The sequence below is a fragment of the Balaenoptera borealis genome, assembly GCF_965194805.1.
Source record: "Balaenoptera borealis genome assembly, chromosome: 1".
In the NCBI taxonomy this organism is placed as follows: Eukaryota; Metazoa; Chordata; class Mammalia; order Artiodactyla; family Balaenopteridae; genus Balaenoptera; species Balaenoptera borealis.
Window position 1 is genome coordinate 62,568,884 of NC_138860.1, and position 14,501 is coordinate 62,583,384.

General features: G+C 43.3%; 1 protein-coding gene across 1 annotated transcript in view; it reads right to left on the reverse strand.

The window, feature by feature from the left end:
- Positions 1 to 323: 323 nt before the first annotated feature.
- The window catches only part of MPZL1 (myelin protein zero like 1), a 63,011-nt gene continuing 48,833 nt past the window's right edge, over positions 324 to 14,501 (reverse strand). The window contains exons 5-6 of the mRNA XM_082360977.1: positions 13,996 to 14,098; positions 324 to 3,300 (exon numbers count right to left, since the gene is read on the reverse strand). Coding sequence (XP_082217103.1) covers positions 3,199 to 3,300; positions 13,996 to 14,098 — 205 coding nt within the window. The 3' untranslated portion in view covers positions 324 to 3,198. The remainder of the gene's footprint in view (positions 3,301 to 13,995; positions 14,099 to 14,501) is intronic.

Below are 14,501 nucleotides of genomic sequence, written 5' to 3' on the forward strand. Positions count from 1 at the left end.
TTGACAGGGAGAAAAAAGAGCCGGGTTAAGGGGTTTAGCAAGAGCCAGGGGTGGGTGAAGTTGCTCTTTCACATATCACGGAAGGTCTCTCTGAGAAGGTGACATGTGGGTAGACACTTAAAGGAAGTGAGGGAGCAAACCATACAAATGTGCAGAATGTGTGTTCCAGGCCGAGGGAACGGCAGGTGCAAAGGACCTGAGGCAGGCACAAGTGTGGTGTTTCTGAAGAATGAGAAGCCGGTGTGGCTGGAGCAGGATAAATTAAAGAAAGGGCTTTGATATCTTCTTCACTTGATTAAAAATGAGCACACAACACAGTCCAATAATTGAAAAAGATGTATTAAAATATTCACAAAAATACAACAATTGAAAAAGAAAAATTAATGAACTTGATGGGTTTTTTTTTTTTACCTAGCTGAATACATTTCCATTGAAAAACTACAGATAGATTGAAATTTTAATCTCAAGTAATCCTTTGGGTGCCCCCTTAGAAAAATCATGTGTAGTTTTAAGAGGTCTCATTCTGCCAATAATCAGACATGGAAAGGACAGCCCTGCCATTTGGAAGCAACCCTGCTGTTGTCATCTGTGTCCAGGGACGAGGATGCTGGGACACAGGAGAAAGGGTCAAAAAGATCCACAGGAGTTGGTGTGAGGAGTTTTGGAAAAAGCCCCAACCCTGAGGTGCTCCACCCAGGTGTGAGCCGCTTCCCTCAGACAAATCAGTCACAGACCCAGAGTAAGAAGCTGGCAGATGACCACCCTTGCCCCGCAGAGGAGGCCACGGGGAGGCAGGGGAGGGAAGGCCCATGGCTGTGGTTAGCCAAAGTGAGGGCTGGTGCTCTGGGTGGCAGCTTCACAAACATGCAGGGAAATCAGGGCTCTTGCTATCAGGAGGTGTGAGGAATGTACGTATAGTAGATTCACTGGACCTTTGCGAAAGGAGGATAAGGAGGATCCCCCTTTCTCTGCCAAAAACGACTGTAAGGAAGTTACACATATCAATGCACACACCTGGTCTCACCACAACGTGTTTTCTTTCCCCCTGAAGTCCTGGATGGCTGTACAATTCTCACAGTGGGAGGGCTCACCAAGAGTATCCTGGCATCAGCCTGAAGGGTGACATCCTCCCAGCACCAACCCCCGCCTTCCCAACACACAAAAATGTCTCCTAAAGGCTCCTGGAGTTTTCACCGTGGAGGCAGAGAAGCCTCAGGGCGCAAGGCAAAGTTGACCACTTTGCAGAACTGTCTCGGGCTGAGTGCTCCGCGTCCCTCTCCTGCGCGGGGCCTGTGAGCACAGAACAGGGAGACGCAGCAGAGCCGGCGGGTTTTCCTCCCATGCCGCAACGCACACCAGACGCACCAGCTTCGGAGATGGCAGGTATGTGTGATGACAAAGCCCGCTCCCCGCTCACGTACATATCAACGGAATGTAAGTTGGAGAATCATGCGAATAACAACAAATAGTCCCTCAGCAAGTAAAAGGCCGCACGCACGGGGCAGAGTTCGTTTTATAGCTCACGCACCCTTTCTCTACATAACCACCTCGTGCACACCTCTAAATCTAAATCCTTCTTTGTTTCCTTAAAACTCAGCCTTCAAACTCCCTCACAAAGATGACAAGACGGGGGGTGGGGGGGAGGTGGGGGGGGGAGGTAGGGGGGGGAGGGGGTGGGGTGGGGGTGGAGGCAGCTCTTAGGGGTCCTCAAAGTAAATGAGAGAAAAACTAACATTAGCCGTCATCCCTACTTACCTGAACACGACCTGGGACCCTATTGTCGGTATTCTTCCTCTAACTGTGGGCTTTCAATTTAAATGAAAAAAAATTCTTTAAAAAAAAAAAATCCAGAAAATGGGGGAATGACAATATAAGTGTTTAATGATTTTCACCATGCTTTTCAGTCTGAGTTAAAAAAAACACATAGGTTTGAGATGGGGTGTTGGGGGCGGTGGTCAATGGGAGAAAATAAATTGAGAAGGATGCCCAAATTGTCTAGATTTCTCCTCCTCTCATTGTTTATCAATTCCATGTAATGGGGGTGGGGGAAAAAAAAGGAAGGGAGGAAGGGAGAAACAAGGAACAAAAAACCAGAAACAGAAGAGATTCCCAACGTAGAAGTACTAGCCTTGTTTGCTGATTTTAAAAATCTAGACCCTTTTTAGCCTCAAAAGGCCTTGGACGCATCATGAATCTATTACAGAAGCCATGACTGATGCTGCCCCTGCTGGAAGCATGACTGAAGCTTTATATAGAAGATTCTCTAGAGAGAGCTCTGTGATACTGGAGACTGGCAATCTAATTATTCCATTTCTGCCTACTTAAAAGGAAATGAAACTCAGCTCCTTCAGGTGTATGGGGACTCTTATTACAAGTACGAAGGACTTGAGCAAAGAATGTAACACACCTTTTGCTCTCCAAATGGTACAGGTACTCCTCAAGCCAGGCCTGGGTTCCCTACTTCAATTATGTATTGATTATGGTAATGATCTAAAAGTACCTGGAAGGAAGTGACTTCCGGCACTGATCCTTTGCTAATCTTGCTATGATGAATCCACAAATCGGGACAATATGCTTACAGGGTGTGATGTTATAGTCTACACAACACTGAAAGCTAAAAACTGCCCTGTATTTTAGAGAGCAAAATAGCAACAAAAACTCTCACCCTGTCTCCAAGTGGCATAGTGAATGGATGCTTTCTAAAAACAACCGCCAAATAGGTGGTACACCCTGGGCTAAAGGCCACCCTGAACATGCTTCCATCATAGCAGCTCCACTCTCCATGTACAATAAACGCGAAGGCGGGTTAAGCCCTTACATGAAAAGGCCATGTCTGTTAGAATACCAAAAGATCTGCTACCATCTCCATTAAGGCAAACCACGTCTAAATGATGGTGATAGGAATGTGTCTGAATTTTCTCAACTGTAAATGACCCTGAAGGGAAGTACAAAAACAGACAATTTACGTATACTTAGAATCATACCATCTCTTCATCATGCAATACTGGCTCCTCGCATCAGGAAGATTAAATAGAATATTTATACATATCCTTTATACATTTCTTTTTCTCCCTCTATGAATAAACATGTGCTTGTCCATGTCCAGGTTTCCAAGGCCACACATGGTTATGAGCTACATTTTCTGCACAAGAGTCCAGTTTGGATTTGTTTCTTGCTTAGGATATGACTGGGGTCTTCTCAATTTTTCCGGATGTCCGCGTACACCACAGACTCTGACTTGTTAATCTTGTCGCTGTGATGTCCGCCAGAGTGGTCTAGTTGCGCATATATGACTGGGCCCTGGAGAAGAGAAGTAGAATTAGAGGTTTGGAAAAACTGGTGGCCCCATTAGGTGCAGGGACAGAAGCAATGATTAAAGTGAATATTGTTAGGGTTCCAGAGCGAAGAGTTCCCTCTTTTGAATGTCTTCAGGTACATATGTTCCTTCTTAGGAACAGTATGTCCAGGACTGACTTTATTTTTTTTCCGGGATTGACTTTAAAACAAGATTGGGTATACTTGGTAATTGTTCAAGCTGGTACATAGAGATTTATTACATTATTCTGTCTACTTTTGTATCTGTTTTAAAATTTCTATAACAATATAGTATTCCTTCTCAGGAGTTACGCTTATCTTAATACCTGTCACAGAATTCCTCAACTCTTGTAATTGGGAGTCTCAAGGACAAAGATGGGCACTTCTGTCAACCCGAGACCCACTGAAATCATGACTTTCAGAATGATACAAGAAACCAACATATTCAGTGCCACTCGAAAATACAATCAATTAGAACTGGTCACTTTATACAAATAGGTACTTAAAAAAACTTCAAATATTCTTACACATACCTACTTATAGTATAATTCTGTTAGTCTAATCTTATCATAACCAATAAAAATATTGCTTCTTTGGTATCTAAGATCAGGTAACCATTTTTCCTGTTTTAAAATTTAAAATAACCCCAAAGCCACAATCTACAGAGCTATACGGAAAAGCCCTAACTGGACTAAATTAGAAGAGGTCCTCTTCTCACCCTCAGCAGTAAGGGAGAGAGCTGTCAGGGTCCCACCTGGGATAGCGAGGCAAAGTTGCCTGGGGCAGAGCGAGTCCTCTGACTCTTGGGGAAGGAGGGGAGGCCGAGGGTTCAAATATCAGACAGGTGGCTGTGCTTCACAACCCTTAAAGTCCCTTCCAACCCAGAGATTCTAAAATTGTAAACAACAACAACAAAATAGGCCTGTTTTAGGGGTAAAGACAAGTTAATATAACCCAAAGTCGACCTCTCTCCCAATCCAGGGAAATCTCTCCTTGAATAGTCTACTACTATGCTTAAGCTTTCAACTTTGAAATCATAAGCTCAGTAGCCAAAAGTATGTGGTTTAAAATAAATATCCTTGAAACTGTTCTGTATGAATCTGTAATGGTGGATACATGACATACGCATTTGGTGAAACCCACAGAAATGTACAACACAAAGAGTGAACCTTAATATAAACCACGGACTTTAGTTAATAATAATGTTTTCTATATTAATTCATCAACTGTAACAAATGTACCACAACAATGCAAGTTGTTAATAATCAGGGAAACTTTGGAGAGGAAGGAGTACATAGGACCTCTCTTTACTTTCTGTTAGATTTTTCTATAAACCTAACACTGCTCTAAGAAATAAAGTCTACTAATAAAAAGAAGAAAAAAATGGAAAAAAACAAACAAACATCCTCATTCCCATCTAGAAGTCCCACAACCTGCATCCTTTAGTGTGTAACGTGGGATCCTGTGGTGTTCAGGCCCCCCAACTTCTACAGAAGGGAAAAACCCAGCTGTAAGGGCTATACAATGGTGCACCTAAAAGTAGAGTTATTAAAATAACACCCAAGGGCTAGACCCATTTGAACATTGGCAGATCTGCAGTCTGAACTCATGAGCTGCTCTTCTTGGGCATGGTAGTAGCACTGGGGAGCACTAGCCATGTGGCCTCAGGCATATTTTAAAACCCCCAAGCATTAGTTTATCTCTAAAATGGCACTAACAATAGTATTATACGTCTTAAGATGGTTGTGAGAATTAAATGAGATGATATCTACAAATAACTTAAGCAGTGTCTGGCAGCACTCAGTACATATTAATCATTATTCTCATGAACATATTGTTATACAAATATACTTGAAAATATACCGAGGTTACCAGTCAAGTAAATCAAGCAGTCAAAGTCAGTGTGTTTGTCTTTAGTCAGTGTGTGATACTCTCATGCCTGTCATGGGTAACACAACAGATCACGCTGTTAATACTGAATCAAACTGAAACCCTCTATATTCATCTCAAAAAGCTGCAAGTTAAATGTGATTCTACAAAATAAAAAGTTAAAGTTAACTATTTTAACTATTTTCTACTTCCAGGAAAAGAATGAAAAAAGTGTTTTCTAGTAAGTTAATGGATCCTCGGTAACAGCCATTTCCAACAGAACAGATCCTGAAATTAAATTATGTAACTTCCTAGACAATAAGACCTCATCCATTAGGAGGCTTAGGGTGTATTCATGGGGGAAGGAGTTTACACCATGTGATAGATGGTTACAAATTCTTTCCCTTGTTGCGTCTACACCCTTACAATATAATGCTGCAGCTCCTCCCACCAAGAGTAAGAACCTGCTTCTTAACCCCTTGAATCTGGGCTGGTCTTATCACTTGCTTTGACCCACAGAATGTGGCAGAAGTAACATGTGTAAGTTCCATACCTAGACCTCAACAGGCCTTGCAGCTTCCACTGTCTCCTTGATCTTGGAACCCCCAGAGCCACCACCACCATGTGAAGAAGCCCAAGCTACCTGCTGGCTGATGGGAGACACACAGCCCAGCTGTCCTGTGTCTCTCTGGCCCGCCAACTGCCTGCCAATTGTCAGCCTATGAGTGAGACCCCTGCCGGCTGTCCAGCCAACTGCAGATGCACGAGCGAGCCAGCAGAGGTCAGCTGAACTGCCCTAGACCAGAAGACCTGCCCAACCAACCCACAGAAGTGGGAGCCAAATAACTGGTGGTTGTTCTAAGCTACTGTCTTTTAAGGTGGTTTGTTACATAGCAATAGATAACTGATAAACTGTGCGAGTGGAAAAGAAAGAGCACAGAGAAAGCAACAAAGAAAAATAACAGAATAATCTCTGAATTGGTCAGTAAATGTTAAAACACCAGTAAGGTCTTTCATGTGAGACAGTATTGTCCTTCACGGCAAGAGAACGTAACAATTTGCTGAAAGTAACTGGGAAAACACTGAGGGATAAAAGGAACTCCTTCCTACTGATGGATTTAGTTTCTTCAAATTGCTTCCCACTATCTAGTGTCCTCACTCCCTTTCCCCCTTAGAATGTAATAAGGCCCTCAGGTCAGGGGCTTTGTTAAATGCCTAGAATAGTCTTTGGCAGACTGTAGGTGTTGGATGAAGGGGTGGATGAAAGAATGGATCTAGAGGAATTCTCACCAGAATTGGAGCTCAGGAATCTGCTGATGAATCTAGCTCAATCTAACACAGCTCTCTGAGGTCGGGTTCCGAGGTTGACTTGGCAGCTGTAGGTACCCTGGGTCTCTGTGGGACATGCCTCAGGACTTTGACACTTTGAGGGCCAAGAAGACCACTGAGGACTTCAGGAGGGGCCAGTGAACCAAGATCAACTTGGAAATGTACCTGCCATCACTAAGATATTCACTTTGGGGTGTTCGAGAGTTAAAACAATATCAACAATAACACCTACATTAACCGAGCTGGTTTTTTTTTTTTTTTGGCTGCGTTGAGTCCGTTGCTGTGCGCAGGCTTTCTCTAGTTGCGGCGAGCAGGGCTACTCTTCATTGCAGTGTGCGGGCTTCTCATTGCGGTGGCTTCTCTTGTTGCTGAGCACGGGCTCTAGGCGCATGGGCTTCAGTAGTTGTGGCTCACAGGCTCTAGAGCACAGGCTCAGTAGTTATGGTGCACGGGCTTAGTTGCTCCATGGCATGTGGGATCTTCCCGGACCAGGGCTCGAACCTGTGTCCCCAGCACTGGCAGGCGGATTCTTAACCACTGCGCCACCAGGGAAGTCCCTTAACGGAGCTGTTTTGTTTTTTTTTTTCTTTTTTATTAATTTATTTCTTTATTTTTGGCTATGTTGGGTCTTCGTTTGTGTGAGGGCTTTCTCTAGTTGTGGCAAGCAGGGACCACTCTTCATCGCAGTGCGCGGGCCTTTCACTATCGCGGCCTCTCTTGTTGCAGAGCACAGGCTCCAGACGCGCAGGCTCAGTAGTTGTGGCTCACGGGCCCAGCCGCTCCGCGGCATGTGGAATCCTCCCAGACCAGGGCTCGAACCCGTGTCCCCTGCATTGGCAGGCAGACTCTCAACCACCGCGCCACCTGGGAAGCCCAACGGAGCTGTTTTTACTGTACATCTTGACACTCACCTTTCCCTCATCCTCCATTTTTTTTTTTTTTGGCGTTGCCACAAAGAATTACCATAACCAAGTGAAAAATTGCTCTGTACATATATATTTTCCCTAACTACTTATTATACAAATAGTCTTTACTATTGAAAATGTTTCAAGAGACTAATTGCTGAACCTAGGTCTATTCTTTTAGTTTCAGTTAGAGATGAAATTTCCCCTGAACTCTACTTGCATGAAATTTATTCCAATATAAAAACATACTGGTGAAGGTGTGGGAAGAGGGTCCAGGAAAAGAGGGTTATGGAAGAGCAAGGAGACCTATCTCTGAACAGATATTAATTTCTCGGAAGCTGTTATATCCTGAAGTACACTTTCCATGGTCTCTGTAGCCCTTTAGAATCTGAATCTGGTCCTTCAGGCACTAGAGGACTCACACCTGACAAGCTAGCACAAGTATCACTAAGAGAGAACATCTGTTTTTACCACATGCTCATTGACTGTTCACAAAGCACATTTTCAGTATTTATTTCACATCACCAAATATAGATGTGAAACAGATGTGTCTTGTGACATTCTTGGCGATAAATGAAACTGATTATCAAAACGAAGTTGAAAAGAACTGAACAGGCAGGGTAGAACAAATACATGCCTTAGAGCCACACACAGATCGGGGTCTAATACCAGCTCTTCCACTAACTACTGACCTCGAGCAAGTGACTCAACCTAAGTAAGCCTCAGTTTCTTCACGTGTAAAATAGGGACAGTAAAAGAACTTACCTCACAGGGCTGTTGTGAGGACTAAATGAACTAATGCACATGTTGTACTTCTGGAGACATTTCATATCTATAGACTATACTTGACAAATACATAACTGTTCCACTCACTGTCCTCCATAAATACTTGCCCCTCCCCTCTTTTTTTTTTTTTTTTTTGACTGCACCACTCGGCATGCGAGATCTTAGTTCCCCAACCAGGGATCAAACCCATACCCCCTGCACTGGAGGCATGGAGTCCTAACCACTGGACCGCCAGGGAATTCCCACTTGCCTTTTGTATACAAAGCATTAACCACTTCCAGAAAAGGATCTAGAAAACCAACTGTTTGTAAGATATATTCACAAAAATTATTTGAAACCAATGTCATTCAAAGCGAAGCGTTGCAAAGAAAGATTTGTACTTATCTTTTCCCTAATGCCAGAATACTCCAGACTCTAGGCAGCGCCTACGTAACACCCTTCCCAACTCAACTTCCCACTCTGTTTGCGGGAAGAGCCCTAATTTGGTTCTGGTGTGCACCTTTCCTTCGCTCAGGTAAACGAGCCCGCTCTCCCCTGCCCCCAGGGGTGAAACCGATCATAACTGCTGTCCCCCTGCAGATGACTGGAAAGGGCATCAGCATGTGACCCACTCTGCCAAGGCGACTAGGAAAAGTTTGCTGGGGGGGGCTCAGGTAAAGATTTTCCTCCATATAAAAACCACCTGGGAGGAGATTCAGCTCTAGGAGTTCAGCTCAGGTGCATTTTTTCATGAACTGCCTGAAACCATGGCAGCCATTCTGAGGCTGAGGGAAGGAGCCTGAGAACAAAGACAATATGCAGAGGATGAAGGAATAAAATGGGAAGAACCTGAGTCTTAATGACATTGCTGGGCCTCTTGTGAGTTAATAAACTTCTTACTGTTTTTTTTTTTTTAATTTATTTATTTTATTTATTTATTTTTGGCTGCATTGGGTCTTTGTTGCTGCCCGTGGGCTTTCTCTAGTTGCGGCGAGCGGGGGCTACTCTTTGTTGCAGTGTGCGGGCTTCTCACTGTGGTGGCTTCTCTTGTTGCGGAGCACAGGCTCTAGGCACACGGGCTCAGTAGCTGTGGCTCACAGGCTCTAGAGCGCAGGCTCAGCAGTTGTGGCACACGGGCTTAGTTGCTCCGCGGCATGTGGGATCCTCCCGGACCAGGGATCGAACCTGTGTGCCCTACATTGGCAGGCGAATTCTTAACCACTGCGCCACCAGGGAAGTCCCTTCTTACTGTTAAAGGTACTTTTAGTCAAGTCTTCTGTTACTAGTCTTCCAATTATAACAAAAATAGTGGCCAAAGACAGATGAGTAATATAGTGCACTTAATGCCCTGCCTGGCTATTGTTTCATCTTTTGTAAATTTCCTTCCTGCAGCACTAGTATTCTTTCTCTTCTGATAAAATAACTTTGAGTTATTTATTCGTCCAAATAGTAATGACTAATGCTATTAGACTCTCAGATGACGCCTGCAGATAGAAAATGGAAGGTTTTGATGACCAGGGAGTATGTCATGATAGAACCCTTGGAAGAAAGTCCCAAGGGGTAGTCTGCAAATATCCCTACCATGCACCCATTTCACAGATCTGAGTGCAATATGTGGGCAGCAACTGCCTAAACCTCTCCTTATAAGGCACAGTGTACCATGGACTCTTATAATTAGCAATGGAAAAATGAGAAGGGGCTTAAAGATCAACTTGCCCCAACCCATCATTTCAAAGATAAGGGAACAGATGTGGAAGTTAAATAATGCCCCGCAAGCTAACACCATGAGCTGAACCCCAGAGTCAATACTAGTTTGTAACACATCACTAACCCTTAAAACACTAAGATGTCTGTCTAAATATGAAGATTTCCTCAAGGCTGTTTTGTCAGGATATATACATAAAAAAATTCTCCATATCATAGAAAAGCCTGAAAATGACCTGAACAACCCAGGAGACTCTGAGGTTCTGGAGGGCAGGGACTGGGTGATACTCATGCCTGCATTTCCCACGTCCAGTTTACACTGTAAGTATGCTGAGCACTCAAGTGTGTGTGGAAGTGATCAAAGAGAACATGCAATGGAATGACTGGCTCTTCAAAACAACTGCTACCTTTGGTTGTGCTCAACTTACAAAGAGTACTTAATCTCATAAATTACCTAATAAGAGGAACATATCAGGTCAAGCCAGTTTTTCCTAAACCGTGAAACCTTCTCTGCCTCAGTTTGAACAACTGAAGATATATCAAAAGGATCCTGGTAAGAACAACTTCCATAAACACCTCTGGTGCTCTGACACAGAGGTGTTTCTGATACACGTACTGAAGATGGCGTGTGATGGCAAGTAAGAGCACACACCAGCATCACCTAAGGCCCTGTAGCGCTTAGGAATTTTGTGGAGTATCTGAAGCAAATGTTTCAACCCCAGGATAGCAGCCCCTGTTCCAAGTTGACCACTGAATGCAAACCTAAATAAAACAAAAATTGGAAGATAAATCTCCAAGGGAATCACACAATCCACTTCCAAGCCTTGTGTGGACCGACAAAGGCTTTATAAGTTCCAGAAACAGGTAAGGCAGAAAATGTCTTTAACAAGTTGTGTAACCATAAAATAAAAGGTACAGTATGACTTGATGAAAAATAACCAAGTAAGACAAAGGGTGCTCCAGGTACATGTCACTGAACAGAAACCCTGATTTGCAACATGTTAGAGAAGAGGCCTTCAGGGGCCTGCCCTGAGCGCAAAGGAAATAACCTAGGAATCGATCGTGAGGCACGCTGCAGCTTTCCTCTCAAAGCTGACCTGGTGTCATACTGCAAATGCTGAAAAATGATAATATAGATTGACACAGTGCTTGAATTGCTTCTCACTAACCTCCAGAAAACGCCGCAGAGTCAGGCCTGGGCAGAACCCTGGGGGTTTACTCACAGGAGAGCTGAGCCCATCTCTGACTCAGGGACAGCAGTCATAGCAGGGTGGGGTCTTGGTGCTGAAAACAGGGCGGGCAAATCCACTTACTGAACAGGGAGCCCCCCCCCCTCTCCTTCCTCTGCTCCATTCCCAAGCATGAGATCAGAGGATTTCTTTCTGGAGAAATCGACTAACCCAAGAGAAAAGACCTTAGCAACCGATACTTAGGGGGTCCCCCCAGTGAAAGCCAGCCAGCACTTTATACAAACAGTGAAGCCTACTACCCAGTAAGCTCTGTCTCTGCAAAAAGAGCTCATGATCAGATCTGAGTGCCTTCAATACGAACAGATAAGCAAGGATCGCTGGGCATTTAAGGAAAGCTTTTAACATGAAAGACAAAAATTATAAAAGAAAAAAGGGAATTCAAAAGAAACAGCAAAATCCAGTAACAGAAGAAAACATTTTTTAAAAATCATAAAACAGAAGAAAAAATGATATGCTCAGAGAGATAAGACAATGCATCCATGAAAAGTACGGGCTATTCGAACCGGAGAATAAGCAATAGCTCTTGAAAATTAAATAAAAAGATAGCAGAAATTAAATATTTAATAAAACTTGGAAGATAAAGTTGCAGAAATTTTCTAGAAGAAACTGCAAAACAGAAAAAATTAAGAAGACGAAAGGACTGCTCTAGATGATCTAATTGCTAACAGGAATTTCCAAAAGAGAGGATAGAAAATGGAAGGAGGAAATTTTCCAAAGAATAATGGAAGACAATACCCCAAGACTGAAGGGCAGAGTTTTCAGACTGAAAGAGCCCACTGAGTAGCCAGTACAATGAACAAAAAAGGCCCACAATTTTATAAAATTTCAGAGCATGAGGGATAAAAAAGATTCTAAGAGAAGGGGAATAAAACTGGTCCCACCCGAAGGAGGAGGAATCGGAACTGTATCAACTTCTTAGCACTGGAAGCTACAAAAATCAGCAAGGCCTCAAAATGCTGAAGGAAAATGATTTCCAACCTGGAATCCTACCCAACCAAGCTTGAGGGAGGAGAATAGAAACAATTTTAGACCTGCTAAAAACAAATGTATTATCTTACAGTTCTGGAGGTCAAAAGTCTGAAATGTGATTCACTGGGCTAAATCAAGGTGTCAGCAGGGCTGCATTCCTTCTAGGGGCTCTAGAGAGAATCTGCTTCCTTGCTTTTTCCAGCTTATGGAAGCTGCCTGCATTCCTTGGCTTGTGACCCCTTCCTTCATCTTCAAAGCCAGTAGAATAGCATCTTCAAATCTCTGGCTCTCACCCTCCTGCCTTCCTCTTATAAGAACCCTTATGATTACATTTGGCCCACATAGATAATCCAGGAAAATCTCCCCATCTCAAGATCTGTAATCACAGCTGCAAAGTCCCTTTTGACAGGTAAGGTAACATATCCCATAGGTTCCAGGGGTTAGGATGTGGACATCTTTTAGAGGTCATTATTCTGCCTACCATACAAAGCCTCAAAATTTGTATTTGCTGTGCATCCTTTCTCAAGAAGATAAGGAGGCCTCCCCAAACTCTGATTTCCGCCTCCTCAATTCAGTGAGACAGGTAAGCTGTTTCTCTTCTCCCCTCAGCACTGCAGCCTGGAAAATGCCTTGAGGAGTAAGCTGGGACGATCACAGGGCTCCCCTTATTTGTTTCCCTTCTCTTAGGAACCATGGTGCTGCACAACCTGTTTTCCAATGTCCGAAGTCCATTGTTTCTTTTTTTTTTTCCTCCCCGTTTGTTTTCAACAGGAGAACAATGCCCATGGCACTTCAAGGACAAAAGAAAAAGTTTCCAAGGCTTCCTTAGGTATTATGCCTACCTGTAACTCTAACGCCTTTATTCACAACCCTATTCCCATTCACAATCCAAATTAGTGAACTGAGGTATACTACATAATCCGAGAGAGAGACAGACGGAGAGACAAACAGAATGAGAGAGATGGACAGACAGACTAGGAACAAGTAAGGAGCCTGATGCTGTGAAAGACAATGCCTAGAAATCTAGGTTCTCGCCCCAATGCTGTTGCTAACGGGGTCTGTGCTTTTAGTAATTGAACATCGCAATGCCTCAGTTTCCTCACCACGTAGGACAACTGTGAACTAAGACTGTGGAATACTTCTTCCACAAAACACTGTTCTCCTTTACTTCCTCTTAAATCCACCCGCCCCACTGCACCCTCAATTCCGCCTCCTCAGGGCAAAGTTATAACTGGCCACATTCCTTCTAATGCTTTCTACCCCAGAAGACCAGAATCGGTACTAAGCTCTGGAATTTCTGCCATTTATAGTTACACCAGCATGGCCAAAACACAATATTAACCTCAATGCCAGATTCCATGCTAAATTCCAAATGAAAGTTATTTCTTCTCTGTACTTTCTACAAGAAGTAGAAACTAAAGCCTTTCCTTGTTCATCGAGCCTACTAATTATTCAGATAAATGTTTACTTTCAATTTCTCCTAAAGAATTCATACAAAAGAACTTTTCTGTTTTATTACCAACACCAAAATCAACTTTTTCCTGTGAATTCCATGGCTTATAGAACACCTCAGTATAGAATCTAGTTCGCTAGCTTTATTTCTTTGAGCAATGAAGGAAGAAGTATTTACATCTGACAAAGCCATTTCCTAATTTTTGCTTGGGCCAATCTGTGTGTGGTGGTTTGGTGGAAACCTTTACTCAAGTCAGATTCTTCCCCACACACCTTCTTGTGGTCCTCCTAAACCAGCCCTTACGTTCCCCTCTGTTTCTCTTGCTCTCTCTCTTTCTGTTTCTCACAGCTCAGTATTCTTTCCCACACCCCACAACGTGACAGAGCACCAAACTGCAGAGCATGGCATGGTGGGCAGAACTGCAATCAGCTATTACCTGGTGAGATCCAGAAGGCAGGCTCTTTACTAGACCCTCTGTGTCGGAGGGGGACTTCCGCGGAGCCTGCTTAACCGGTGACACATTCTCTGATGTATTGCAGCTGATGAGTTGGCAATTTGGAGAATGTAAAAAAAAAAAAAAAATTAAAATAAATGGAAACAAAAAATATAGAAATGCAAGTGATGACAAAATGAAGTAGCAGATGTATAAAAACAAAACTCAACAAAACAATGAGTATCAAAACAATCACATATCTTGAAACTATTTTTTATCCCTGACACTAATTCTTCCAAGTCAGTGAAGCTACTCCAGGGGAGGTACAGAATCCAATGTGGTACAATCTCTTTGCCCCAGTTTACATCAATGATATCTGCTGGATGGGATGCTGGCTACAATGTACGTTTATCCTTTTGCTGCTTTGGCTTTTTCCCCTACCATAAATCCTCCTTTGGGATACAGGTTTAAAGGAGCAAGCTATACCTTCTTGATAGCAATTCGCTTTT